Source organism: Malassezia pachydermatis (assembly GCF_001278385.1).
Source record: "Malassezia pachydermatis strain CBS 1879 chromosome Unknown scaffold4, whole genome shotgun sequence".
NCBI classification, from domain to species: domain Eukaryota; kingdom Fungi; phylum Basidiomycota; class Malasseziomycetes; order Malasseziales; family Malasseziaceae; genus Malassezia; species Malassezia pachydermatis.
In genome coordinates, this window is record NW_017253141.1 from 870,180 (window position 1) to 894,481 (window position 24,302).

A 24,302-nucleotide genomic window follows, 5' to 3' on the forward strand; every position below is an offset into this window, starting at 1 on the left:
CGTGATATGGAGACAGGGCCCAGTCTACACGCGCGTGGCTCGCGGTGGACGACACCGAGGCGTCCCTGGTAGCCTAGATCTCGGTGCAGTCTTCGCATCGGCGTGTGCGAACGTAGTTGAGTGCATGTCCGTATTTGTACGGATACGTGGCCCAACTAATAATGGCGGTGTATGGCGCCTTGGGCCACATCATGCCGTCGCGCTGATGTCATTCCTGGCGCGTCAATGGGGCGCTATCTCTCATTGCTATTTTCCAAGAGTATGTGTGTTACTGTCTTACGATAGGCTCTAGGGGAAGGCCGCTTGCTTGGGTACGGTACCATTACATTTGCCGATCCAGAGAGCGTAACTCGAGTGCTGCAGGCAGCCAAGACGCGGCATGGCATACTGCGTATACCGTATGCAGCGCCTCTGCGTGATCCACAAGCTATTGCCTATGCATCGATGGATGATAGTGCGCGTGCCTTTATGACGTCGCCTTCGGTGCGCGATAGCGTTGCAGCAGCAGCACCTATGGCTCCTCATACAGACACATCGCCAGCCTACGATCACTTTTTTGTGACGGTGGAGCGCAGTGAGCGTCCACCTCGACCTGCGAAGCCACCGGCTCCGGCCACAGAGAAGCTCAATTTGGATTTACTGCGTGAGTTTGATGGATTCGCTGGCGGGTTGGCTCAGCGTGCTGCTGCCTATGCCCGTGAAGATCGCAAACGAGAAAAAGTGACTACAAAACATCGTCGCAATTGAGTGATAGATACATAACGAAGGATACCCCCAAGATCATCATGAACGGTTCTATGTCGCCTTCGAGTTGCGTGCGCGCTTATTCGATTGGCGCTTGTCCCTAGAATTGTTAGCACTGTTCTGATACCCTGCTTGCATACGTACCGATACTTCGCATTCTTGCGCTTCCGACTCTCATGCTTCGCGACATTGCGAGAGGCTCGGCGCTTAGCAGCACGCTCAGGGTCGGCCACCGCTTCCAAGATCCGCGCATTGCGACGTTCACGACGCTTGTCAAGCACACTCTGTTTTACGTGTGCATATGCATGCGTAAATGTAGACGCGCCAACACGCTCTTGGACCAGATCCTGGACTTCCTGTGCAAGTGATTTTAAGTCTTCAGGTGCTTGGTCATCATCTGTCACGCGCAGAATAGGCGATAGGATATGAATAAGGAAAACAGACAAGATACTGGGCTCAAGCTGCGTCGACATGGCCGCGAACCATTTCAACACAGCACCTACACGCTGCGGCGCTGTCTCTGTGCGACCGGCACGAGTAGCTAGACGACCAGCATGGGATAACTTCGAGAATAGCCATGCAAGGCGCGCTGGTGGCGTTGCCTTGGTGTCATCCTCCGCCTCGCCGTTGTTTTCGACGTCGTCAAGCTCCTCCACATCGCTGTTCGCCTCGCTGTTGTCGTCGTCGTCGTCCACATCGTTGCCATCGCCACGTGCAAAGGCTTTGCCGACAAACACAAGATTGCGCACGACCTGCAAGGTGAGCGCATCATCCAGGAACGGACTAAATAGCTGCGCCACAAGCTGCTTCGAAGCTCGAACGAGCTCTTCAGCGTCAATTGGCAAGCCTGCAGCGAAGTACGCACCCAGCAGACGGCATGCTGCGACGCGGCACCAGGCGTGTGGGTATGTCAGAAGCGTGATAATCGAAGGCAACGCTGGTGTAAGGCGGGACCATACCTGAGCATCGTGCTGTACGATGGTTTGCATTGTCTGCAGTGCTTGGTATGGCAATCTCCATGCATCTGCATCCATAGTATTCACACCTTCCTCCAACGCCTGCAGAATGGCCGGCGGTGCGTCACGAAGAACTGACGAAAGCAAGTGGCCATGCGTACTAGCCAAGTCGTATACACGCAGTGCCACAGCAGAGAGTGTGCGTGCTTGCGGAGTACCGTGCGACATAGCCCAGCCCTGCGTCATGCGCAGTAAGGCATGACACTCTTTCTCGTGCACTACGCCCAGCAATATCTGGAGTACATGCGCAGCCTCTTTGCGGCAAGCAACAGACTCTTCGTTCGCAAGCTGCATGACAAGTGCCACAAAGAAGAGCTCCGCATACTGCGACACAACTTCGGTCGAGAACTTGGCCAAGACATTACCCAGCAGCTCCAGCACACTGCGTCGTCCACCTTCATTTTCATATGCAAGATGCTTTGCAAGGAACTGCAGCTGCATCTGCAACCGGCCCTGGCCTTGTGGATAGTCAAGCAGGAACTGTAGGTACAAAGCACGGCATACATCGCGCACTTGTGGGTCGTGACTTACGACAAGGAGCTCAGCCACATGATCCATAATGTCATACACCTCCGGCACCACAAACGCCCGAGCTACAATAGCGCGGAGGAGAGCAAACACACTGGCCTGAGCATCAGGCGCATCCAGCTCCGGTGCGACAAGCTGCAGTAGCTCTGTAAGCTGTCGAGTGGGTGGTGGCGACGCACGACCTTCACGAAGAACAATGGCTAACGCACGGACGGTAGTTTGCGCCAGGGACGAGTGCAGACCACCAGCATGCCGAAGCAATACAAGCATTTGCTTCTGAATCACAGGCAGTGCATCTGGCAAATTGGGGAGCGGGCAGCGTGAGAGGGCCGCCGCGGCACGCAGACCACGTTCCACGACAGGCGCATCATGCGCATACAGTGTCTCACCCACCGCCTTGACAAGTGGCACAAGCTTCGCGACGGTATCCGTATCCTGCATATCGAAACGCGAACGGCGCAGAGCCGTTGTAAGCAGATCCAAACCAAGCTCAATGAACATGTGGGCATTCTGCATAAGGTGTGGTGCAGGACCAGCGCTACCCTCTAGGGCCTTGTGCCCACGTGCAATGAGCGTGTAGCACAAAATGAGGAAGGAAGAAGCGTCCACGTGTTGGTTGGCGCTGATGCCGGAGGCAATGCGGTGTAGGCATTCGTTCACAGTGCGAAGGGTCTTGGGCTCGATCGTGGTAGCTAGCACGCCACGCAAGGGAATCAGCAGCTCCTGTAAGAGAGCTGGCATAGCGAGGCGGGCCACCTGCTCAAACGTATCCATACTCTTGCTCTGTCGCAACTCGCGGACTTTAGTCTTGTACTCCACTGCTGCACGATCTTCACTCGTAAGACCAAACACGTCTTCCATGGACGCCTCAACGATGTCACGCACACCACTGCTCAACTCAGTGAGGATTGGCGCTGCACCATGTTGGCCCGGCGTGCTCAACACCACAACAAGGTGGTGGATTGTGTATGCACAAACTGCCAGCTGAGGGCCACGCGTAAGTGAGCGACGAAGCTGACTCACAACGTCCGGCAAGTAGGCCACACCAATCGCACGCACCATCTGATTCGCAGTATCACGGCAAGCATCACGCGTCGATTGCAATTTGCTGCGCAGGGCTGTCGCAAGGGCATCAAACACCTTGAATAGTTCGACGCGTCGTCGCTCCACAGGCAAATGCTGAGCCAATCGCGCAGCGCCAACAATGATAGGCAGCCTTGCTGGCAGTCGATCCTCGTCCTTTACCTGCAATGCAGCATGGAGCGGTGGCAATACACGCGTCGTAACAGTCGCTGCGAGAGCCACACGCTGGGTCACTGGCATCGTCTCATCGCGCAATAGATCCCGAGCCAGCGCCTCTTCACCTGCCTGACTCTCCGGCGCCACTTGGTCGTCGCTTTCCAGCGTTTCATCCACGTCCCCTGAGCAATCAAAGTGGAACGCCTCCAGCAGCCCGACAACGCCACGAACATGCAAGCGCTCCGCAGACGAGGCCTCGTCCTTTGATGTATGACTCTTTAGCTCGCGCAAGAAACGCATGAGCCAGTGGTAGTAATGGCTCCACTGCAGTTGCTGGGCCATGCGCCGAATGCATTGCAGTGCTTCATTAGCCATATTCATGTCGATACCACCACTGGGTCCTGGAAGGAAGTAGCACCAAACAAGCGGGACGAACAAGTCCGACAATGTACGACTACGCAGAGCGCCAGATTCAGCTGCATCGGCAAGACGATGAAGAGCACGTACACGGCGGTGAGTTTGGATATGGTAAAAGTTGATGAGTACGTTGGCCTCGTCATCACCACCCACGCGCAAGACTTGCAGCTCGGCAATCGCAGGGATCAACTCACTAAGCTCACGTACAGCCACATCCAGCACAATTAACAGCTCTTTGCGCACAGCCTCGTTCCGGCTATGCAAACGTCGACGTACACCCGGCAATACGATGCGAGTGGCATGTTCGATATGAGCTTCGCTCTTGGCTTCGCGCAGGAAGCGCTGCAACATAGCAGTAGCATTGGTCCTGAGAACGAGGTCATCCTCGCCCATGAAATAGAAGGCATGGTACAGCAGTGCTGGCCATTCACGCGCTTCTATCACATTGGCATCGTCGAGAATCGCGTCGCAAGCCGACAAGCGCTTATCCCAATCAGTCTCATCGAGTGACTTGGTGGAGTACGCGTTGAGCCCCTGGATCCATCCTACAAGCCGTGTGAATGAAGGATCAACAGTAGCCAGTTGAGCGAACGCATTCGCATACTCTGTACGAGCCTGTCTAGACCGCAGCTCAGAGCCAAGTCGGGCAAGCAGAGCGTACAAATCGTCAAGCGCACTGCCTGACGTACTAGCACGAGGCAGTAACAGGGCCACTGTATGCAGCAAGTCCGTCTTGGTTCGCTCAGGGATAGCGCGTGCACTGTGGCGCATCAATGGAACGAGTAGGGTGAGGACAGCGGCAGCATCTTCCGTTTTAGCCATATGCGGCGCAAGGTGAGAAAGCACATTGAGCTCTTTGCGCAGGAGGTCATCACGGATATGCTGTGATAAGGCATGCGTAAAGTTGGAGCGGATAGTATGCTGTACAAGCGGCATAAGCGACTCAAGCAGGGCAGGCACCATAGGCGTAACGACATGCAGTTGAATGCGGGTTGCCTCAGCAGCGTTATCAATGTCCTCGTCACTTGGTGCCTCTCCTGCGCTCAGCACTCTCTCGGCCATATCAAGCAAGGAGGTAGCCACAGCAGGCTTGATGGAGGCACGACTTAGACCTGCAAACACCGAAGGGAGAACGCGATCATTACTGAGGAAGCACAGCAATGTATCACTGCGTGTCGTCCAGGCGCGGCACAAGTCTAACAAAGCAGACGGCGCCTGTACACTATCGTCAGCAAAGGTGGGTAGACGAGGGAACACCAGCTGCTCAAGGATCACGTCACGATAGATATGCCAATCAAGATCTGATGCATATCGCACCAAGTCAGCGATTCGTGAGAGAGCTGTGCGTCGAATGTGACGCATAGTCTCATCGGTCGTGTCGGTGGCGTACGACGCAATGCTCAACACGACCTGAACGATCTGCGGCAGGCAAAAGTCCAGTGCACGTCCAAGATGACGAAGTACGTCATCCAGCATCAAGAGTAATCCAAGTTGTTTACGTGGCAGAGCTTGTGGAGCATGAGGGGGCAGCACAAAGGTACCCTCTTTTACGAAGCCATGCTGATCGCCAAAGGCGCTCAGCATCAAGTCAACAAGAAGCTGCAGCTCATCCGTCCGGCTTTCGCACAAAGCCGCAAGGATAGCGGCACGGCGCGCCTTTTGGCCTGCACCACTCGTACGAGCGCCACGTCGTGACATCATAAGACCGTACAGGAGGCGTAATAGCACGCCCATAACCTGTGAACGTGAGTCAGAGGCCAGCTGCTCGGACGTTGCTGACAAGTCAGTGTGAGCCAATGTATCCCGGAACTTCGACGGATTGAGTAGCTCGGTAAGACGCGCCTTGTGGTGCATGAGCCATGGATCTTGCCATGTCAGCAAGCAATCTAAAGCAGCACGTTGGATAGCTAGCTCTGGTTGGGCACACAGCAGTAAAAAGCGCTCCTTCATCGCCACGGCATCGTACATCTTGGCTGGCGCTTGGAACTCGCTGAAGATCATAAGGAGACGACGGAGTCGTTCGGTACGCACAGCACTAGGCGCGCGGTCTGCATCTTGACCATCCAAGAGGCTAGGCCACTGAGCCACAGCGTACTGTACAAATGCCTCACTATGCTTCTCGGGCAACACGGCATGTTGTTCGTACAGTTGCAAGAGTTCGTTGGCGTAATGAGCTGGATCGAAGCGCACATGGGATTGCGCACGCAGACGTAATGTCTGTAAAGCGCGATGAGAGGCGGTGGGTACAATCAGTCGAAGAACATGACGCAGAGCGCGCAGCCGGCGTGAAAGGACCGGGTCAGTAAGCGCATACGTCTCATCGAGTGCGTTTTCATCGCTAAGCTCTTCCATCTCGTCTTCCTCGACTTCGTCCAGCTTCATGTCGGTATTCATGGGGGAGCCAGCATGAACTGTGCCATCGGCTGCTTGCAGCTCAGCAAAGGACATACGCCACACTTCCTCACCTTGGCGCTGGCACAGAGCAACAAGAGTCTCGCGACTGGCTGCCCAAATAGGCTTCAAATTGAGTTTCAATGTGCCGATCGCATACCACACAAGCGCTTGCATTTGCGTGTCTGATGAGGCTAGATGTTTGTAAGCCTCACGCTGTGCATGGCGGAGCTGTACATTACGCGATGTAACATGAGCAACATCCAAAGGTGTCGCTTCAACGTCGGCCAGCTTCGCAAACACATTGCAAACGCTGGATGTCTGCGTCAGAGAAAGTATACGCAAAGCTGCATGCACATTGGTCCGGTTGGCATCCATGATGGTGGACGAGAGCATGGACCATACCGACAAAGTGTCCGGTAAAGCATGGGCATCGGCATGAGCAAGATCAGCCAAGTCGGCGAGCGCGGGGAGTACGGCTTGATTCGAGGCACATGCCTGCAAAATACTTGTAAAGGGACTAGGACTGCCTTCAAAAAGCGACGATACACTGCTCCTGGCCCCTGGCACGACGTGAAGAAGGGACACTAGACCAGCGACAAGTGCACCCAATACCAATGGCTTTTGACCCAAAGCGCCGCCATCCACACCAGCAGCCAAAAATCGAATACAGCGAGTGTACAGAGTAGCTAGTGACGTGCCAGTCGGCTGTACACGGCAGCCCAATGGCACGGCGAGCATGCAAGAAAGGACATCGTCGTTCAAGTGCCCTTGCTCCAGAAGCGATGCAAGACGCTCCATACGAGTCTGCACTGCCTTTCGTACGCGCTTGGTCCATCGCAAGATAATAGTCGTCGGTGGACCCTCATGTAAGGAAGCCAAATGACCCTGTTCTTCTAGTACCACGAGCAATGCTAAGGCAGCATTTTCTTGCTCTGTCGAAGCTGTGCCTTGGAGTAGAAGGGACGTTGCGTCCAAGGCAAACGGCAGAGCAAGGGAGGTAAAACCACGCCATTCCGACGATGGATCGCCCAGGGCACGATACACGCCATCCAAAGCAGCCCAAGCTACATCAAATTCACCTTCGAGAGGCCGCTTTGCAAGAGCTTGCAAGATGCTCTTGCCTGGTCCAGTCATATCCTGAATTCGTGCTGTTGGAATGGCCACACAAAGGAATGTAACGTAGGCTTGCAGCAGCGCAGATGAATTGGAGTTCCATGGCAATTGTGCATCGATCTCAGCAATCCACATCCACAGACGCTGCTTGCTCTCCTCGGCCATACGAGTGCCTTTCCTGGTCCCGACGAGTGCCATTAAATAATGCAGGATCGTGATCATATCCTCATTCATACTCGTATCACGAGCCCAAGAAAGCACAAGGTCGACAACAGGCACAAGATCTGTTGCATGTGCGTGATGAACCAAGGCTGTCATCACACGCTCGCCGACCTGGCGGAGAAGGAGTGTGTGGGACGTAGTGCGTCGTAACAGCTTCGTGAGAAGATCCACGGTTCGTGAGTGCAAAGTATGGGCGGCTGTCTTGCAGCTGTGAGCCCATGTGGCAGCCACACCACTTTCAAGTCCAGCACCAATACGGGCAGCATCATCGAGCATACGCAGAGTAAGTGTGTCGAGATGAGAATGGGGAGCTTTGCGTATCAAGTGCGCCAGTGCTTCAGACGCAAAGCGACGGGTATGGGCTTTGGGAACAAGTCGCGTAGGCACAGAGACCTCGCTGTCAAGCTCGTCGTCTGGCATATCTGCCATAGTAGGAACAGGATCCTTCGTCGTTGTCTTGTCTTGCGCTAGCACATCACGTACAATTGTCCAACTTGTTATAAGCAAATCGGCATCTTGCCTATGTGGCATAAGCGATGATATAGCTCGAAATAGCCATGCCGCGCTGTGAAAGGCGCGTTCCACGAGGCGCGCTGCGACAGCTTCATCTCCGCGTGTAAGATTTTTATCCATCAAAGACGAGGCGCGGAGGAGCGCAGCAAGCAATGTAGGGTAGACTGGTAGAAATTCTGGACCAAGATCAAACGCCATTCGAGGTACCAGATCTAGCAACGCGTCCCATGCATGCCAGTTTTGAGGCTCATGCAGTGTCAAAAAGCTGTCGAGTTCAGAGGCCACTTCATCACGGTGATGCAGTAGTAAGACAAGAGACTGGGCCTTAGGCATAACCTTTTCATAGAAGTCTTGAAATGGTAAACTCAAATTAAGTTCACTCCATTGGTGTAGTGCTGTACCGAATGCAGTACTTGCCAAGTCTGACGTCTCGGAAACTGTAGTCACAGCACCTGTTGCAACGGCAAATGCACTAGCAGGTGCATCAAGACCTGCTACTTGGAGCCTAGACGCACCCCAGCTAGTGCCTGACTCTCTGGATAGGTCAATAGATACATTTTTAAGACGCTCATGGAACGAAACGTAGCGGTGAGCCACCGCACCGTCGCCCATCGTAGCGATGGTCTCTCGCACGAACAGCGAGTGGAGGACTACTTTTTTTTTCTGCTCGGCCGATGAAAAGGTGCCTGTGCACGACCATCCTACTGCCCACACCATGGACCTGTTCGCGGACGTGGGAGAGAAGCCGGAAGATACCCTTTCCATCAACCAATCTTATGCCGAGAGGTATCAGCACAACAAAAGACGTGTGCATTTAGAACAGCTCAAAGAAAAATACGGAAATGGCCCCGTGGAGGAAGACGACGATGATGATGATTCAGACTCAGAAGACGTAACGGAAGATGAAGATGGCGAACAACTCACCCCGCAAATGGATGCTGCCATTTTACGGACACTACAGCGTATTAGAGCAAAAGATTCGGATTTGTATGATGCAAACAATCGTGTGTTTGATTCAGAACAGGCAGCATTGGCTCACCATGCATTTCCGACGGCCCAGCGAGACAGTAGCGGTAAGAAAGTTACACTACGCGACTATCAACGCAGCCGTATTGAAGAAGCTATAAAAACGTCATCAGACCCTGCTAAAGCAATTGCAGATGCTACAACATACCGCCCAGAAACGAATGATACTGCGCTTCCAACACATGACGCTGAACAAGAAGCTATTCGCTCAGAATTTCTAAATGCTGCTCAAGACTCCGATGAGGAAGATGACCTATTTCAAGTCAAAAGGGTCAGTGGAGACGATTCGAGTACGGATTATCGCACTGCTATTTTGGGTGCATTGGATGCTAAAGAAGGCGAGGATCAAGTCCGTAACCTCCTCAGGGATCATACAGATGATAAGTCGAGGTCAAAGGAAAATGAAGACTTTTTGATGAACTACATTTTAAACCGTGGCTGGGTAGATAAGGATGCGGCTCCCTCGGCGCCTGAACCTCCCCGTGACTGGGATGCGGAAGCTGCGGAGCTTGAAAGTGAAGCATCCTTTGATTCAGCGGCAGACGCATTCGAACATGCCTACAACTTCCGCTTTGAAGACCCAACTTTAGCGCAAAAGAACTTTGCTATTGAGAGTTTCCCTCGACATACGGAAGACACGATTCGTCGAAAGGACGACCGTCGAAAGAAGGCGCGACAAGAACGTGCAGCGCGCAAGAAGGAAGAAAAAGAAGAGAAAATGCGAGAACTTGATCAACTTAAGACTCTGAAGCGCCAGGAAATCGCAGAGAAACTGAAGAAATTACGTTTAGTTTCAGGTGGTGATAATCAGATGGATGGCAAAGCATTCGAAGGAATCGATTTTGAAGCTGACTTTGACCCTGATGAGCATGACCGTATTATGCAACAGCAGTTTGACGATGCCTATTATGCTGAAGAGGATGACGCTGTAAAACCACATTGGGATGATAACATTGAGATTGATGACATCATTGCAACGGAGACTAAGCCAGACAAGAAGAAAAAGAAGAAGGCACAAGCATCCAGCGAGTTTGATATGGATGCCGATTTTGTGGAAGGCCAGGACGTCAAACTATCAAAGAAAGAGAAGAAGGCATTAAAGAAGAAGGAAAAGAAAGCAAAAAAGAAGGCTGAACAGGCTAATGATGAAGAGGATGACATTGAGATGGATGCCGATAAAGTGGAAGCGAAGATGAGCAACTCGGATAGGAAGAAACGCGCGCGTGAGCTCATGGATGAGTATTATAATCTTGGCTATGAAGATATGATTGGAGATACTCCAACTCGCTTCAAGTATGCGTCTGTCCCTAAAGAAACCTATGGCATGAGTGCCGTTGAAATCCTACTTGCCGACGACGCTGATCTCAACAACGTGGTTGGTCTTAAGCAACTGCAGCCATACCGTCGCGGAAGCACAAAGCCAAGTAACCTGAAGAAAAGGTTGAAACGATTCCGCGAAGACCTGGAGGCCCGTATCAATCCTGAAGAGGAAGGGGAACGACCAAAGAAGAAGCGATTGGGCAAGAAGGAACGTCAAAAACTTAAAGCCCAAAAAGATACTTCAAGTACGGAATCTAGTTGAAATGGAACTTCTCCATATCGTCCATGACTTGCCTGCCTGCCTGGCGGAATAGCTCTGAAAAGGTAGACATCCAGTAAAAGGGACTCAAAGTAAACTTGTAGTCGTGCACTTTAAGAAGGTCGAAGAATTTGAGGAGCAGAAGAGTAAGAGGGTCAACACGGCCCTCAATAGTGTACCAGACAATCATCCAGCTCAAGTAGCCAACGAAGAGAATCACAGAAACGGTGAACATGATCATCAAGAATACGTAGACATAGAACATATTGTTCGCGTGATGAGCACGTTCGAATTCAGCTTTGGCATCCAGATCCTCTTTTGATTTATAGCCATGCTCTTTGAGGCGCAGAGCACGGTCACGCGCGAGAACCCAGTCTTGATACATGGCAGAGCGCACATCACCTTTTTTCTTGTTCGCAGAAGCCATAATGTACGATGGGAAAAGGTTTTCACACCACATTTCAATACGACCCAAAAGAATGCACCAGCGCAAGTAGTTGGGATCATCGGCCGGCAGCTTCTTATGAATTTCGCGAGCATAGTGTAGGAAAATCTTTGCAACCTCGCGTGGATTCGTAGCGTAAAGAATTAGTTGCACAGCAACACCTTTGCGGATTTTCACATTCTTCTTAAAAACGTCCGCATTGTCAAAGAGCTTTTCAAGGGTAGCAATAGCCATGACTTGTGGAGTAGCGCAGAAGTTGAAGACACTCTGGTCACGCAGCAGGGCGAGGTAGTCAAGAGACTTGATGCAATGTGACATAGCATCCAGGAGCATAGTTGAGAGAATTTCTCGTGCTTTCTTGCCCTCGACGGTATTCGCAAATTGGTACGAGCCAGAGCCTGGGCTAGTTTCCACTACACCACGTTGGATCTCCGACTGGTGCGAGAAAATATCACCAGTACCCCAGCACTCCTTAGGCCAGAAAGAGCGACCTTCCTCACAATCTTCGGCATAATCACGAATAATATTTGTCTTTTGCAAGAAAAGGCCCATATGGTTCGAAAGCTTTAACTGCAGACCAATAAGTGGGCGCTCAATATCAGTCTGCACAAACAGACCAGAAAGACCCTCACCGACGAGACCAGCAACAAAGTGGCAGTACAGATCATAGTCCTTGTATGTTTCCATAGTGAGACCATTTGGTGAGTTGCCCATTTCAATGTAGGATGCCATACCTGCACCCATACGAGCACAAATGTCGGAAATAACATTCCGGCATCCCTCATTGAGGAGCTGGTATTCAGCAATTACTTTATCAAATTCAACCAGGAGCTGGCGGTCCTTTTCATTTGGGCCACTTTCGGCGAAGTTCCAACCAGGCTGCTCAAGCTTCTTGTAAAAGTCAAGCAAGAGAGGAATTTTAACCTCAGGCTTGAGAGTCATGTCATCCTCTACAGTGTCCAAAGCACGCAGTACAAGATAGAAAATGCAAATAACACGACTGAGCTCACCCTTCAGCTCTTTAATGACAGCAGCAAAACTACGACTTGTTGCATCAAGGAAACCCCAGCAGTCACGCATGCGCTCACGGTCCCATCCACTTTCTTTAGGATTTTTCTTGAAATCATGGACAGGATCGCGCCACACTTTGTAGCTAATCAGAGCACGAAACTCCTGAGGATGAGTGATCGCTAGTTTCAGGTGCTCCATACTCTCTGGTCGCTGTGAGCGCGTACCGGAAAAGCCATATGCGATGCGCTCAGTTGGGGGCGTTTTACATTGTCACGTGGTAGAAAATATTCCGCGTGTAGGCCTCTTCAAAATGCTACCAGCCTACTGATCGTCGAAATTTCATATACCAATGGACCCTTTGCTGCAACCCCCTCTGCGCCTGGCCTCAGTGGCAAAGCCTACGTCAATTTCTACTCACGATGCAAAAGAAAATATCAACGCATTCATCCAAGACTTTAAACAACGCTTGGGAAATAATGCTGGATCTGAATCACAGGAAGTTGCTAACTCAGGAGGCGTCCTGATGAGCCAACTAATTCAGCTGCGCAATAGCATGGAGGAATGAACTTATTATACACATGATTGAATGTATCTTGATTTGATTGTGAAATTACGGTTATAAAACATCGAAGTGCTTTGGCACTAGTCATGGATAGTAGGTCTAGCATTATAGGAATAGTCCAATCATTATACATATACCCTACTTCTTGAGACCTTGGTCTTCCTCCAAAGATTTCAACAAAGTGATCAAGTCTGTGAATTAGTATATACTTAAAAGTTAAACATACCTTTATCCCAAATGTCCTCCTCATCGACTTCTCTTTCAATAACCTTGGACAAAGACTCGCTATTCTTGTCTCGATTCTTGGAGAATAACACCTCCCACCAAGAAAGATGACGATGGTATGGCTTCGTTGTATCTTTGGAAAGGCTTGTGTCGCCTTCAGTGAACCCAAATTCTAGAGGGTTAAGGCCTACAAGCATCAACTTTTTGCAAACATCAGACGACTTGGCAAGAGTACGTTTTTTATTTGTACGCAGCTGGATAAGGACATTATTCAACACTTCGCGCTGCAAAAGAAAATTTCGTTTCCTTTCTGTTCGAACACGACGCTGAGAGGTTGTGTTTAGAGCTAAGGATGTAACCACAGACAATAATACAAACTGAGGAGCGAGCTGTATTAAGGTCCTGTTCTGTAACCAAGTCATAGCGATCTCAAATTCGAAGTGAGAAGTAGTGAGATAGATTATTGGTCAGACTCAGAAAGGCGTACAAACCTCCACATATCCACTAATATAGAGGCAACACCTCCACATTGGCAAAAACGAAAAAAACCAATACGACTAACAAAAGAATATTAAATTAAACAAGTCAAATAAACAAACAACATAAATGCATTATAATTATATAATAAATAAAAATAGTTTATATATTTGTGTGCACAAATTTATACTAATTTTAGATTTATTATTCACTATTTAAGAAATTTTTATCATTTTGATATAACGTTTAAAATCAAAATACAACTATTTTACATTTTTTATTGAATCTAATGTTTTTTACTCTGTCTTAAACATTTTTTGTATTTAATATTAAATCTCCTATGCATTTGTTTTGATTTGTTATAAATAACTTTTCATAGAAATTTTGTTTAAATTTTTTTGTTTTTTTAGTTTTTTATCGTATCACGCGCTAAATTTTAACTGATTATTACATTATAATTGCATATATATTTATTATTTATTATGTGATAAAAATATATTTAATTTATATTTTACATTATGTGTAGATGGCTCCTATATCGCTCCACCAATCAGCTGCTTGCTCTTCGGTGATCTTGGTCACGCCTGTCGTCTTCTCTTCTCCACTTTCCTGAGCCTGGTTGTTCGCATCCTCGGTCAAGTCTATTACATTCTCTTGCATTTCATTCGAAGTTTCTCTTCCTTCCCTGGGTCCGTTTTTATGAGGCCAGGCTAGAACGCCAAAATAATTAATGTCCATTCGCTGAATGTCCCCTAAAATATCCTTCGATAATACGTTGGACGATTCGCCAATAGAGAAAGGCATCTGCATCATGTCAAATATAATGGATGAAATTGAGCCTGTCCCTAACTGCGAAATATATCGCTCCAATTGGCTTTTCAGCAGTGGGTCATCCATAGTATTGGTGATTCCAGATTTCCCTTCAGTAGACAGAAGCTCGTTCCAGGCCTTTTCAACAAACTCGAGAGGTGACGTATTGGCCAGGTCAGTGTTCTTCTTGCTCTTAGAATTGACCCTCGAGGATGCCTGAGCTAGATAGTCAGTAAGGTGCTCAGAAGACTTTGTTGGGATATTTGGTGACCCATGCGCGCCATTTTGTCCCTTATTGGATTGCTCAACTGCGCTTGGTGAGGTGTTAGACTTGGGCGAAATTTGATCATTCTTCAGATTGCTAGCCTTCGACATAGATGAAATCTGGTCTTCGTCATCGCGTATCAAAATTGGAGAGTCGGGTTTGTTTCTCTTGGCAGAGGATGGGTCAGATGGGAATACGTTCCTCTCCAAGGTACTCCCTTCTCGTTTCCCATTTTGGCCTTTAGTTGATGATGACAATACTTTGGCCATAATACGCTGAGCGAGTTTATCATCGTTGAGTCTTACAAACCCAATGCATCGTGTCATTTGGACCTTCAGCTTTTCCAGATCACTAAGACGTAGTATGCATTTTTTCTGTGGCAGTAAAGCAATTTGGTCATCAAACATGCAGATCATTATTTTGACACGTTTCGCCGGCTCGATATTACCAGTCATGGCCAAGAATGCAGGTAGTAAAGCAGCAACTGTAGTTTTTAGTGGCATTAATTTCTCAATTTGTTGAAGTACAGTCGTAGTTTCCTCTTCAGACAGGTTCTCCAAAATAGGTAATTTGGGTCGCGAAATCGAAAGACTCATGTCCATTTTATGCAAGGTTGCCTCTGCATCCTCAAGCATTTTGGGGGTCACCTTTATTGAATTGGCTCTTTTCTCGGCTGTCTCTCGAGCAGGCTGTGAAACGTTGGCAGTCATTCCTGTGCCTGCCTCTGTGCCTAACTTAGTTTGGGCCTGTGGCTGGGTCAAATGTGTGGTGCTTGGTTGCGGTGGCATTTGTAGGGGTACATTCGGTACGCTGGCAGCCACTGCCGGATTACCATTGTTCTGTGCCATAGCTTTTTGATAGAGTAAGGCTAATATTTGTTGTCCATTGGGTTGCTGCAATAGCTGGATGAGCTGCTCTTTGGTAATAGGCAAGTTCGGACGTGCTTGAGCTTGATTTACCTGGGGATTGAGTAGACCTGAATTAAGAGATGAGCCCATATTGGTCTGAACAGGTGTGCCTGTATTCATGGGCATCTTGCTGGTCATCCCAGGCTTGTTTTGCCCGGTACTATTCGCCATCGAGAGTTGATGGACAAGAGCACGATTCCATACCTCCTCAAATAGTTCCAAGTATGTTTTGTATAGCTGGGCAATTTGCATGCCCACTGAGGCTAGTTGGGTAGGATTGTTGGATATGAATCCAAGAGACATGGCCACAGCAGCCCAATTCCCTTTTTGCATAACAGCATTGTTTCCTCCCAGAGATTGAACAGTTGTGAAGAGTCGGTATAGATCCACCTCACGACCGTCAATGATAGGTTTGAATTGAACGGGCTTTCCATGCCGTTGCATCAAGTCTGTAAGCGCGCGTTTGAATTGGTCAGGCGACAGGGTGGTATTGGGAGCAATGCCTTGGGATGGAACTGCGGGTGTTTGGTAGGCTGCGTTGGGAGGCTGAGCTTGGAGAATAGGTGTCGTTGTACTGGGTAGAGTTCCCGGAGAAGGGTTAACCTGCATATTGGGGAAAGCCGTTTGCTGTCCGTACGAAGGCATGGTCTGGTTCGGTATGCTTTGGCCAGTCATAGCAGCTGGACCACTTTGAGGTTGCATGGGTGACTGTTGCGCAAGCACATTTCCTTTTGGTTGTGCTTGTTGCATTTGAGATCCTTGAGCCAATTTTTGCATAAGAGCGCCCTGCACACGTGTCAATTCCTGTAGAGTCCGTTGTAGCGATTGCCGCTCGTTTGCATTGATGGAAGTAGCAAGTTTTTGTTGGATTTCTACAATCCGTTGCTGGATCTTTTGGACAAACTGAATCCCTTGGGCCATACTTGTCTGGGAGACCATTTTGCTTGCATCAACACCATTTGACATTGGAGTTTGTTGCATGGGTGTGCTCTGAGTCTGGGTAGGCACCATGAGTGGTTGACTGGTTGACGCGTTCTGGCCTGCTTGTTGCATAGTCTGATACGAACTAGCAGAGGGGATATGCTGTGGTAGTGCAGGTTTTTGTGCCATACTTTGAGAGGCAGACATTTGTGAGCCCTGTGGCTGTTGTCCCATGATAGCCCTAAGCTGATAATGGTGAATAAGAAAGTATACATACCTGAGCAAGTTGAACTGGTGTCAAAAGACCTGCTTTAGCCTTAGCAATCATCTCCGATATCATCGATGCCGCATTGCTTGTATTCGACTGTTGTCCCAGATTTGGGAGGGTTGACATTTGTGGTGGCTGATTCATCTGTGGCATCATAGGGGATGGATTGAACTGTGTCCCAGGCATGTTTTGATGCATGCTGCTATTTCCTTGACCCATCATTGTTTGTAGATTTTGTGCAGCAAAGTTTCCAAGAAAATCTTGCTGCGACTTCGGAAAAGACTGCATTCCATGTTGCTGAGCTTGCATGGCCTGCTGAGCTTGGAGAGCCTGTTGAGCTTGGATTTGCTGCTGCCTCTCCTGTTGTTGAGCCATCTGAGCCATCTGCTGTTGGTTGTTTCCAGGGTACATCCCGCCTGAAGGAAAGAGCATCGTGAAACGCCCCTACAGCAGCCCAGTGGGGTAAGTACGTCTAGGAGTCGCGAACATTAGCGCCGTAGCCTGCGCAGGAAAGACCTCCACTATGACATAATTCAGCGCTAGGACCTTGAGAGAGGGACGACGTGGGCACCCAGAGGCCCAGGATACGTATGAACTAAAACACTATCTTACTCACTTCTGGGTATGCTGTATTACTTTCTGATCGGGGAAAGTTTGATAGAGGGGGGCGTCCCGAGAGATCAAAGGACATCGTGATACGGAAGGAAAATATGCGAGGCAGATTCAAATGGCATCATCCAGCTCCACCACCAGTGAATCATGTTCTTCCTTGGAAGGACTGGACATAGGAGCCATAGACTTTTGTTCTTTTGTAGAGGTATCTGCAGCGTCACGAACTGGATCCATATGCGCATTGGGTTCGTGCTCAACAATGGTCGCCTTGCTAGCGTCAGCTTCGAGACGCTCATAAAGGATACTACTGTTAGAGGTGTGCAAGAACGTACGCTCTCTCAATTCTCAGACGATGGATATTGTTCTTTATCCGGAGTGAAAATGCCTGGAGTTTATCATTTTCCTGCCATTAGATTGAAGGTGTGGGGTGTGACATACCTGCTCGATTTCGTGCACTTTACGTTTCAGCTCCTTGTATTTCTGCCGATATTTAATAGCATCGCTTTGGATGGCTACACTGGACAAATAGGCCTTGGACTTTTGCTTCGTTGGTGCTCCCGTGCCAGACGCTCCGCCGCTCGCCATGGTGACAAGAGGAGGGGAGCGCAGCGAGACGACGTCGAGTCACGTGGAGTACCACGTGAACGCACTGCCGCCATAGCGACCTTCTTTTTTTTCCGTGTCGCACGATGGCTAGCGAATCTCAGGCGAATGCCGCTGCTCCAGAGCAGCTTGCGAACGCGGTGAAGAACATGAGTGTGAAGGAGAAGCCTGCTAAGAAGGTAAAGGCAGAAAACACGTCGAAGGACCCGCTTGAGGTACGTATTTTACGATTTTCTGACGGTAGTTTGAGCCGCGTCCGGCGTACTTCCAAGCGCGTATCGACATGTTCGAACGCGTCAAGGCTGAGCAGGATGCTGCGCGTGCAGGTATGTGTATGATTTGTTGTGCTAATGACAGCTGCCGAGCGTAAGCCGATCAAGATTACTATGCCAGATGGCTCGATTCGTGAGGGCACATCGTGGGAGACCTCACCGATGGACATTGCGAAGCAGATCTCTAAGAGCTTGAGTGAGCGCGTGGTTATTTCAAAAGTAAATGGCCAGCTGTGGGACTTGGAGCGCCCGCTTGAAGACGATGTCACGCTGGAACTGCTCGATTTTGAGCACCCGGAGGGTAAGCGTGTGTTCTGGCACTCCTCGGCGCACGTTTTGGGTGAGGCCTGTGAGCGTCATTACGGCTGTCATCTGTGCATTGGCCCGCCCACGGAGGAGGGCTTCTACTACGAGATGGGTATGGGTGACAGCGGTGACCGTGTGGTCAAGTCGGAGGACTTTGACCCACTGGAGAAGCTGGTGACGATGGCCATCAAGGACAAGCAGCCATTTGAGCGCGTTGTGATGACCAAGGAGCAGCTGTTGGAGATGTTCAAGTACAACAAGTACAAGGTGCATATTATCAACTCCAAGATCCCGGACGGTACTTCGACGACGGTGTACCGCTGTGGTCCTATGATTGACTTGTGTGTGGGTCCGCATATCCCGCATACCGGCCGCATCAAGGCCATGACGGTGCTGAAGAACTCTGCGTCGTACTTCCTGGGTGACCAGAAGAACGACTCGCTGCAGCGTCTGTACGGTATTTCGTTCCCCGACAAGAAGCAGATGACGGAGTATAAGCACTTCCTTGCGGAGGCTGCGAAGCGTGACCACCGCCGTATCGGTAAGGAGCAGGAATTGTTTATGTTCCATGACCTGAGCCCAGGTAGCTGCTTCTGGCTGCCGCATGGTGCTCGTATCTACAACACGCTCATGGACTTTATCAAGAGCGAATACCGCAAGCGAGGCTTTGACGAAGTGATTACGCCGAACATGTACAATTCGAAGCTGTGGGAGACGTCGGGTCACTGGGCGAACTACAAGGACGACATGTTCTCGCTGCAGGTCGACAAGGAGACGTTTGCTCTGAAGCCTATGAACTGTCCTGGTCACTGTCTCATGTTCGGCAGCCGTGATCGTTCGTACAAGGAGCTGCCGTTGCGCTTTGCCGACTTTGGTGTGATTCACCGTAACGAGGCGAGTGGTGCGCTGAGTGGTCTGACACGTGTGCGCCGCTTTGTGCAGGATGATGCGCACATTTTCTGCCAGCCGTCGCAGATTGAAGAGGAGATGATTGGCTGCTTTGATTTCCTGCAGACGGTGTATGGCCTGTTTGGCTTCACCTTCAAGATGGAGCTCTCGACTCGCCCAGAGAAGTTCCTGGGTGACATTGCCACATGGGACGCTGCAGAGAAGCGCCTGGCCGCTGCGCTGGACCGCTTCGTGCCTGGCAAGTGGGAGCTGAACCCTGGTGATGGTGCCTTCTACGGTCCGAAGATCGACATTACGATCAGTGATGCTATGCGCCGCCAGCACCAGTGTGCTACGATCCAGCTCGACTTCCAGCTGCCGCAGCGCTTTGACCTTGAATATAAGACGCCGCAGGGCTCGGCAGAGGCTGAGAAGCACACTGAGCGCCCTGTCATGATCCACCGTGCTGTAGTCGGCAGTCTCGAGCGCTTCATCGCTATTCTGATCGAGAATTTCGCCGGTAAGTGGCCATTCTGGCTCTCGCCGCGCCAGGTGCTTGTGATCCCTGTGACACAGTCGGTGTACGACTACGCCGAGGAGGTGCGCGGCCAGCTCTGGGACCAGGGCTTCTTTGCTGATGTCGACCTGTCGGACAACACACTGAACAAGAAGATCCGTAACGGTGAGCTTGCGCAGTACAACTTTGTGTTTGTCGTCGGTCACGAGGAGAAGGCTACGCGCAGCGTCAACGTGCGTAACCGCGACAACGACCCGAACGTCGCTAAGGGCAAGACGGATACGATCGCGCTGGACGACATTGTGCCGAAATTGCAGCAGCTCAAGGCTTCGCGTGCGTTGGCCAATCAGCTTCCGTAGTGTAGGAATCGAGTGGTGGACAGATTAGTGGGCCGGTGGTGGGAAGGTCGTGCCGTGGCTGGTGGCATCGTCGTTGTCGCCATGGATGTTAGCCGGCTGGGCGCGCTTGTATACCGGCTGGACGACGCAGTGGCACTGGTCGACGGCCAAGGGAACCCAACATTGCCAAAAGGGAAGTGCTGGACGACAGGGCGTTTTAAGAGGCACTCAGCATCGTACATCTTCAACATCCCTTTATACACTTTTACCCATGTCGGCACATTCTGAGCAATATCATAGAGAATTGGTGAGTGCTCCATAAAAGGACCGCGCTTGAGGGAGTGGACACGCGCGAGGGAAGATGTGTACAGGTTCGGCTGTGGCCCAAACGGTTTCGGGGCCTCGTAAGCAAGCGTCTCTGCAGGCGATAGACGCGCATGGCCACGCGGCGTATGTTGATGCACAAAGGGGTAGAGTGCCATATCTGTCATCTGAAGCGGTGAGAGGTTCGCATGGCGCAACTGTGCAGCGCCAAAAATATAGGGCACAAACTGGTAATCGTCCAGACCCCACACGCCATGACTTCCGGCTGGCTCTAAAGCGTACCGGTCTTGCAGGTGCCATACGACACGAAGATATGCGGGAAATACCTCAAGCGCCAAGCGGGTCTCTTCGTCCGGTGTGCATGGTATACCAAATGCGCCAAGGCGCGTCAAGTAGCATAGCCAAGCGACAAAGTGCAGTTCGTGACCAGTGCCGTAATCAATCCGCACAAAGGAGCCAAAGGCATCCAGAAAGTACGCAGATAATTCAGGTATATACGCTTGCAGATGCTCTGGCAACAGTTGGCGGTGCAGAGACTCGACCTGCTCCGTCAGCCGCGCGCCCCAAGTGCGGAAGGCGAGATTGCCGAAACGCTGTGGGCCAGTCTGTGGTGCAATCTCATCTGTCCATCCATCGAGCTTAATGAGGAGGGAAAGGATATGATCAGTGAACGATTGCGAGTGTGTGTAGGCGCTCGAAGACCATTTAATGCAGCGCGTAGGCGCATCGACACACGCTTCGCCAAGCCGCATCAAAAACAGGACAAGGAGATCGTGGGTCTCACTCTCCCGCCATATTTCGATATGATCATCGTTCAAAATGCATTTGCGTGGTTTCTGGACCTTGGCACGTACCGATGGGTCATCAGCGGCCAGTAAGGGAAGCGGCGGCAAGGTCGTCGTCCTGTCTACTTCCTCGGCCATCGTTGTAAGAGAGAAGCTGGGTGTGCCAAGACCGTGCGCGCCACGTGGCCAAGAAAGGGCCGATTTTCTCAGTGCGCCACACGTTCGACGCGATCGACGCCATGGTCCTTGCGCGATGGAGTGTGTATGTGCGTGGGTTCCATACCACGGCACGGCACCTCGCCAAAGGCAAAAAAAGCAAAGGGGCAGATGCAAAGCGCCAGCTCCTGCCCCCTGGCTGGGAGGCCGTGATCGGTATTGAGTGTCATGCTCAACTAAAAGCGCCTACCAAACTCTTTAGTGGTATGTTGGTGCCACACTTACGATTCAGCAACGCCGCCTCCAGCTCTGCATGATGCGCCCAATACACACGTCGCACCTTTCGATGCAGGGTTCCCCGGTACATTGCCGTGCTTACAGCATGGTGCGGTCACAGCTGCCATCAAAGCAGCACTAGCACTACGCTGCCACATTGAACCACGCTCGTTCTTCGATCGAAAGCATTATTTCTACGCGGACTTGCCCGCAGCATACCAAATTACACAGAAACGAAGTGCGTACCTATAATCTAACATACAGAACCCTTTGCTCACTCCGGAACTGTCTCCATCCGCTTCGAAGATGGCTACTTAGCCTCGCCTGACGACGCTCTTGACGTTCCGATTGAGCAGCTGCAGCTCGAACAAGACACGGCCAAGTCGACATACGTTGCTACAGATGCGGATGCCCACGTCACCCTGCTGGACTACAGCCGTGCCGGCGTCGCGCTAGTGGAAATCGTAAGTGCGCCTGTGTTTCGGTCGTCCGAGCAGGCTGGCGCCTACGTCCGCAAGCTGCGGCAATTGCTACGCTGCGTCGGCGCGTCGGACGGTAACATGAACGAAGGCTCGCTGCGTTGCGATGCAAATGTGTCCATCCACAAAATCGGCGAGCCTTTCGGCGCACGCTGCGAGATCAAGAATCTGAATAGCGTCAAGTTTATGATGCATGCGTTAGGTACGTCCTTCTATCGACTCACACATACCAGACTACGAAATCGAGCGGCAATATGCGCAGATCAGTGCCGGCAAAAGCATTGTTCAAGAGACTCGTGGGTTCGATGAGGCGCGTGGCACGACGCATAGTCTTCGACGCAAAGAAGATGCGGTGGACTACCGTTTTATGCCGGAGGCCAACGTTGGTCCTTTGCTGATCACTAAGGCGCAGGTCGAGGAAGTACGTGCATCGCTACCAGAACTGCCAGACGCTCGACATGAACGATTGCGGTCGCAGTACCATCTCTCTGTGCGTGATGTCAATGTACTCACTCGCCTCAATGCCGAAGACGATGCGGCAGGGCCATGCCTTGTGCCGCGCCTGGATGGGTGGGAGTACAAGTCGGACGCTGTGGACTTCTTCGAGGCACTGGTCCGCTTGGAGTGTGCGCCGCAAGTCGCAGCGAACTGGACGATCCATTTGCTGCCGAAGCACCTCGGTGCAGCAGGCGTGCCGTTCTGTCACAACCCCATCCCCCCTGTCGTCATTGCCGAACTGATTCACCTGCTTTCTGAAGAAATGATTACACGTACGTATACGGGACAACTTATCCAGAATCCACGGCGCAATCTATCTTGCGTGATATGGTGCAGACATCGTCTTTCCCTCATCGCCATGGTCAGCTATGCTTACGTGAATGGATTCGCGAGCAGGGCTGGCAGCGGCTGGGCATCGAGGAGTTGCGGCCGCTGTGCCAAAGCATCATCGACTCTTTCCCTGATGAAGTCGCTGCTATCCAGAACGGAAAGACTAAGGTGATGATGCGGCTTGTCGGCGAGGCTATGCGGAAGGGCCAAGGCCGCGCCGATCCAGAGCAGATCACCGCGTTGCTCCACGACCTCGTAGTGGCCAAAGCGTAGCACGTGACTCCATACTACCACCATCACCACCATGGCGGGATCGGGTGTCGAAGACCTGCTGAAGCGTGCTGAGAAGAAGGCGACGTCGTCCGGCGGCTGGTTCTCCTCGAAGAACAGCGGCAAGGAAGAAGCCGTAGAGCTGTACAAGGAGGCGGCGAACAAGCTGCGTGTGGAAAACCGCATGGAAGAGTCGGGCCAGGTGCTGGTCAAAGCGGCTGAGCTTGAGATCCAAATTGGCGAGAAGGATTTCGCTGCGAACACGTACTATGAGGCGAGCAAGTGCTTCCGCATGTCGCGTCCTGACCGTACGTATTTCGTGTACTCACAATGGCAGAGGCTGTGATGGCACTGGGCCGCTGTGCTGATATTCTGGTGGAACGTGGTCGTTTCCGCCAAGCGGCTGATCGTCAGAAAAACATGGCGGAGCTGTACCGTGAGGACCCGAACCGCCTTGATCAGGGACTTGCGGCGTACGAGCGTGCCGCGACGTGGTACCTCCAGGAAGGCGCGACAGCGTACGTATGCGACTGACTGACCTCGACAGCACAGCCTCGGCATGCCAGCGTGAAGCTGCGCAATTGGCTATTCAGCTGCAGCAGTACCCACGCGCCATCGAACTGTGGGAGGCCGTGGCAGCGGCAAGCCTTAACAGCAACCTGACTAAGTACAGCGTCAAAGAGTACTACCTCAACGCCGGCCTCTGCTACCTGGCCATCCCCGATGTGGGCGCTGCAACACGTGCTATGGCATTCTATGCCCAGCAAGATCCCGGGTTCCCTTCTACGACTGAGGCGCAGTTCCTGCATGGTGTGCTAGAGTCGTGTGAGCACAGCGACTTGGACTCGTTCGATGCTAAAGTGCGCGATTTTGACCGCATGAAGCCAGTAACTGGCTGGCGCGCTACCCTGCTACACACGATTCGCACGCAGCTGGCTGACGGTCCTGATCTCTCGTAGAATATG

General features: G+C 51.3%; 10 protein-coding genes across 10 annotated transcripts; 5 read left to right on the forward strand and 5 right to left on the reverse strand.

Annotated features, from left to right (window-relative positions):
- Nucleotides 1-205: 205 nt before the first annotated feature.
- Malapachy_4253 (heterogeneous nuclear ribonucleoprotein hrp1) lies at nt 206-747 on the forward strand (the record flags this gene model as incomplete). Its single annotated transcript, XM_018138704.1, has 2 exons — nt 206-259; nt 286-747. 2 exons carry the CDS (start codon nt 206-208, stop codon nt 745-747), a joined length of 516 nt encoding a protein of 171 aa, XP_017991901.1.
- A 48-nt stretch (nt 748-795) lies between these two features.
- Nucleotides 796-8,798, reverse strand: Malapachy_4257 (drim (down-regulated in metastasis)-like protein; the record flags this gene model as incomplete). The annotated part of the gene is made up of 2 exons (XM_018138708.1): nt 796-844; nt 889-8,798. 2 exons carry the CDS (start codon nt 8,796-8,798, stop codon nt 796-798), a joined length of 7,959 nt encoding a protein of 2,652 aa, XP_017991905.1.
- A 103-nt stretch (nt 8,799-8,901) lies between these two features.
- On the forward strand, nt 8,902-10,640 carry Malapachy_4239 (hypothetical protein; the record flags this gene model as incomplete). Its single annotated transcript, XM_018138690.1, has 2 exons — nt 8,902-10,587; nt 10,626-10,640. The coding sequence occupies 2 exons, from the start codon at nt 8,902-8,904 to the stop codon at nt 10,638-10,640; spliced, it is 1,701 nt and encodes a 566-aa protein (XP_017991992.1).
- A 146-nt stretch (nt 10,641-10,786) lies between these two features.
- On the reverse strand, nt 10,787-12,445 carry Malapachy_4218 (farnesyl-diphosphate farnesyltransferase; the record flags this gene model as incomplete). The annotated part of the gene is made up of 1 exon (XM_018138670.1): nt 10,787-12,445. The coding sequence occupies one exon, from the start codon at nt 12,443-12,445 to the stop codon at nt 10,787-10,789; it is 1,659 nt and encodes a 552-aa protein (XP_017992085.1).
- A 502-nt stretch (nt 12,446-12,947) lies between these two features.
- Malapachy_4281 (hypothetical protein) lies at nt 12,948-13,231 on the reverse strand (the record flags this gene model as incomplete). Its single annotated transcript, XM_018138732.1, has 2 exons — nt 12,948-13,000; nt 13,036-13,231. 2 exons carry the CDS (start codon nt 13,229-13,231, stop codon nt 12,948-12,950), a joined length of 249 nt encoding a protein of 82 aa, XP_017991834.1.
- Nucleotides 13,232-17,406: 4,175 nt separating this feature from the next.
- Malapachy_4279 (hypothetical protein) lies at nt 17,407-17,880 on the reverse strand (the record flags this gene model as incomplete). Its single annotated transcript, XM_018138730.1, has 3 exons — nt 17,407-17,599; nt 17,628-17,698; nt 17,734-17,880. 3 exons carry the CDS (start codon nt 17,878-17,880, stop codon nt 17,407-17,409), a joined length of 411 nt encoding a protein of 136 aa, XP_017991809.1.
- A 104-nt stretch (nt 17,881-17,984) lies between these two features.
- Malapachy_4182 (threonyl-trna synthetase) lies at nt 17,985-20,240 on the forward strand (the record flags this gene model as incomplete). The annotated part of the gene is made up of 3 exons (XM_018138637.1): nt 17,985-18,113; nt 18,143-18,224; nt 18,256-20,240. 3 exons carry the CDS (start codon nt 17,985-17,987, stop codon nt 20,238-20,240), a joined length of 2,196 nt encoding a protein of 731 aa, XP_017991722.1.
- A 24-nt stretch (nt 20,241-20,264) lies between these two features.
- Malapachy_4228 (phosphotyrosyl phosphatase activator) lies at nt 20,265-21,466 on the reverse strand (the record flags this gene model as incomplete). The annotated part of the gene is made up of 2 exons (XM_018138679.1): nt 20,265-20,298; nt 20,355-21,466. 2 exons carry the CDS (start codon nt 21,464-21,466, stop codon nt 20,265-20,267), a joined length of 1,146 nt encoding a protein of 381 aa, XP_017991667.1.
- A 101-nt stretch (nt 21,467-21,567) lies between these two features.
- Nucleotides 21,568-23,340, forward strand: Malapachy_4241 (glutamyl-trna amidotransferase; the record flags this gene model as incomplete). The annotated part of the gene is made up of 5 exons (XM_018138692.1): nt 21,568-21,748; nt 21,777-21,998; nt 22,025-22,441; nt 22,473-23,009; nt 23,036-23,340. 5 exons carry the CDS (start codon nt 21,568-21,570, stop codon nt 23,338-23,340), a joined length of 1,662 nt encoding a protein of 553 aa, XP_017991938.1.
- A 31-nt stretch (nt 23,341-23,371) lies between these two features.
- On the forward strand, nt 23,372-24,296 carry Malapachy_4181 (vesicular-fusion protein sec17; the record flags this gene model as incomplete). The annotated part of the gene is made up of 3 exons (XM_018138636.1): nt 23,372-23,645; nt 23,675-23,855; nt 23,885-24,296. 3 exons carry the CDS (start codon nt 23,372-23,374, stop codon nt 24,294-24,296), a joined length of 867 nt encoding a protein of 288 aa, XP_017991721.1.
- Nucleotides 24,297-24,302: the final 6 nt, after the last annotated feature.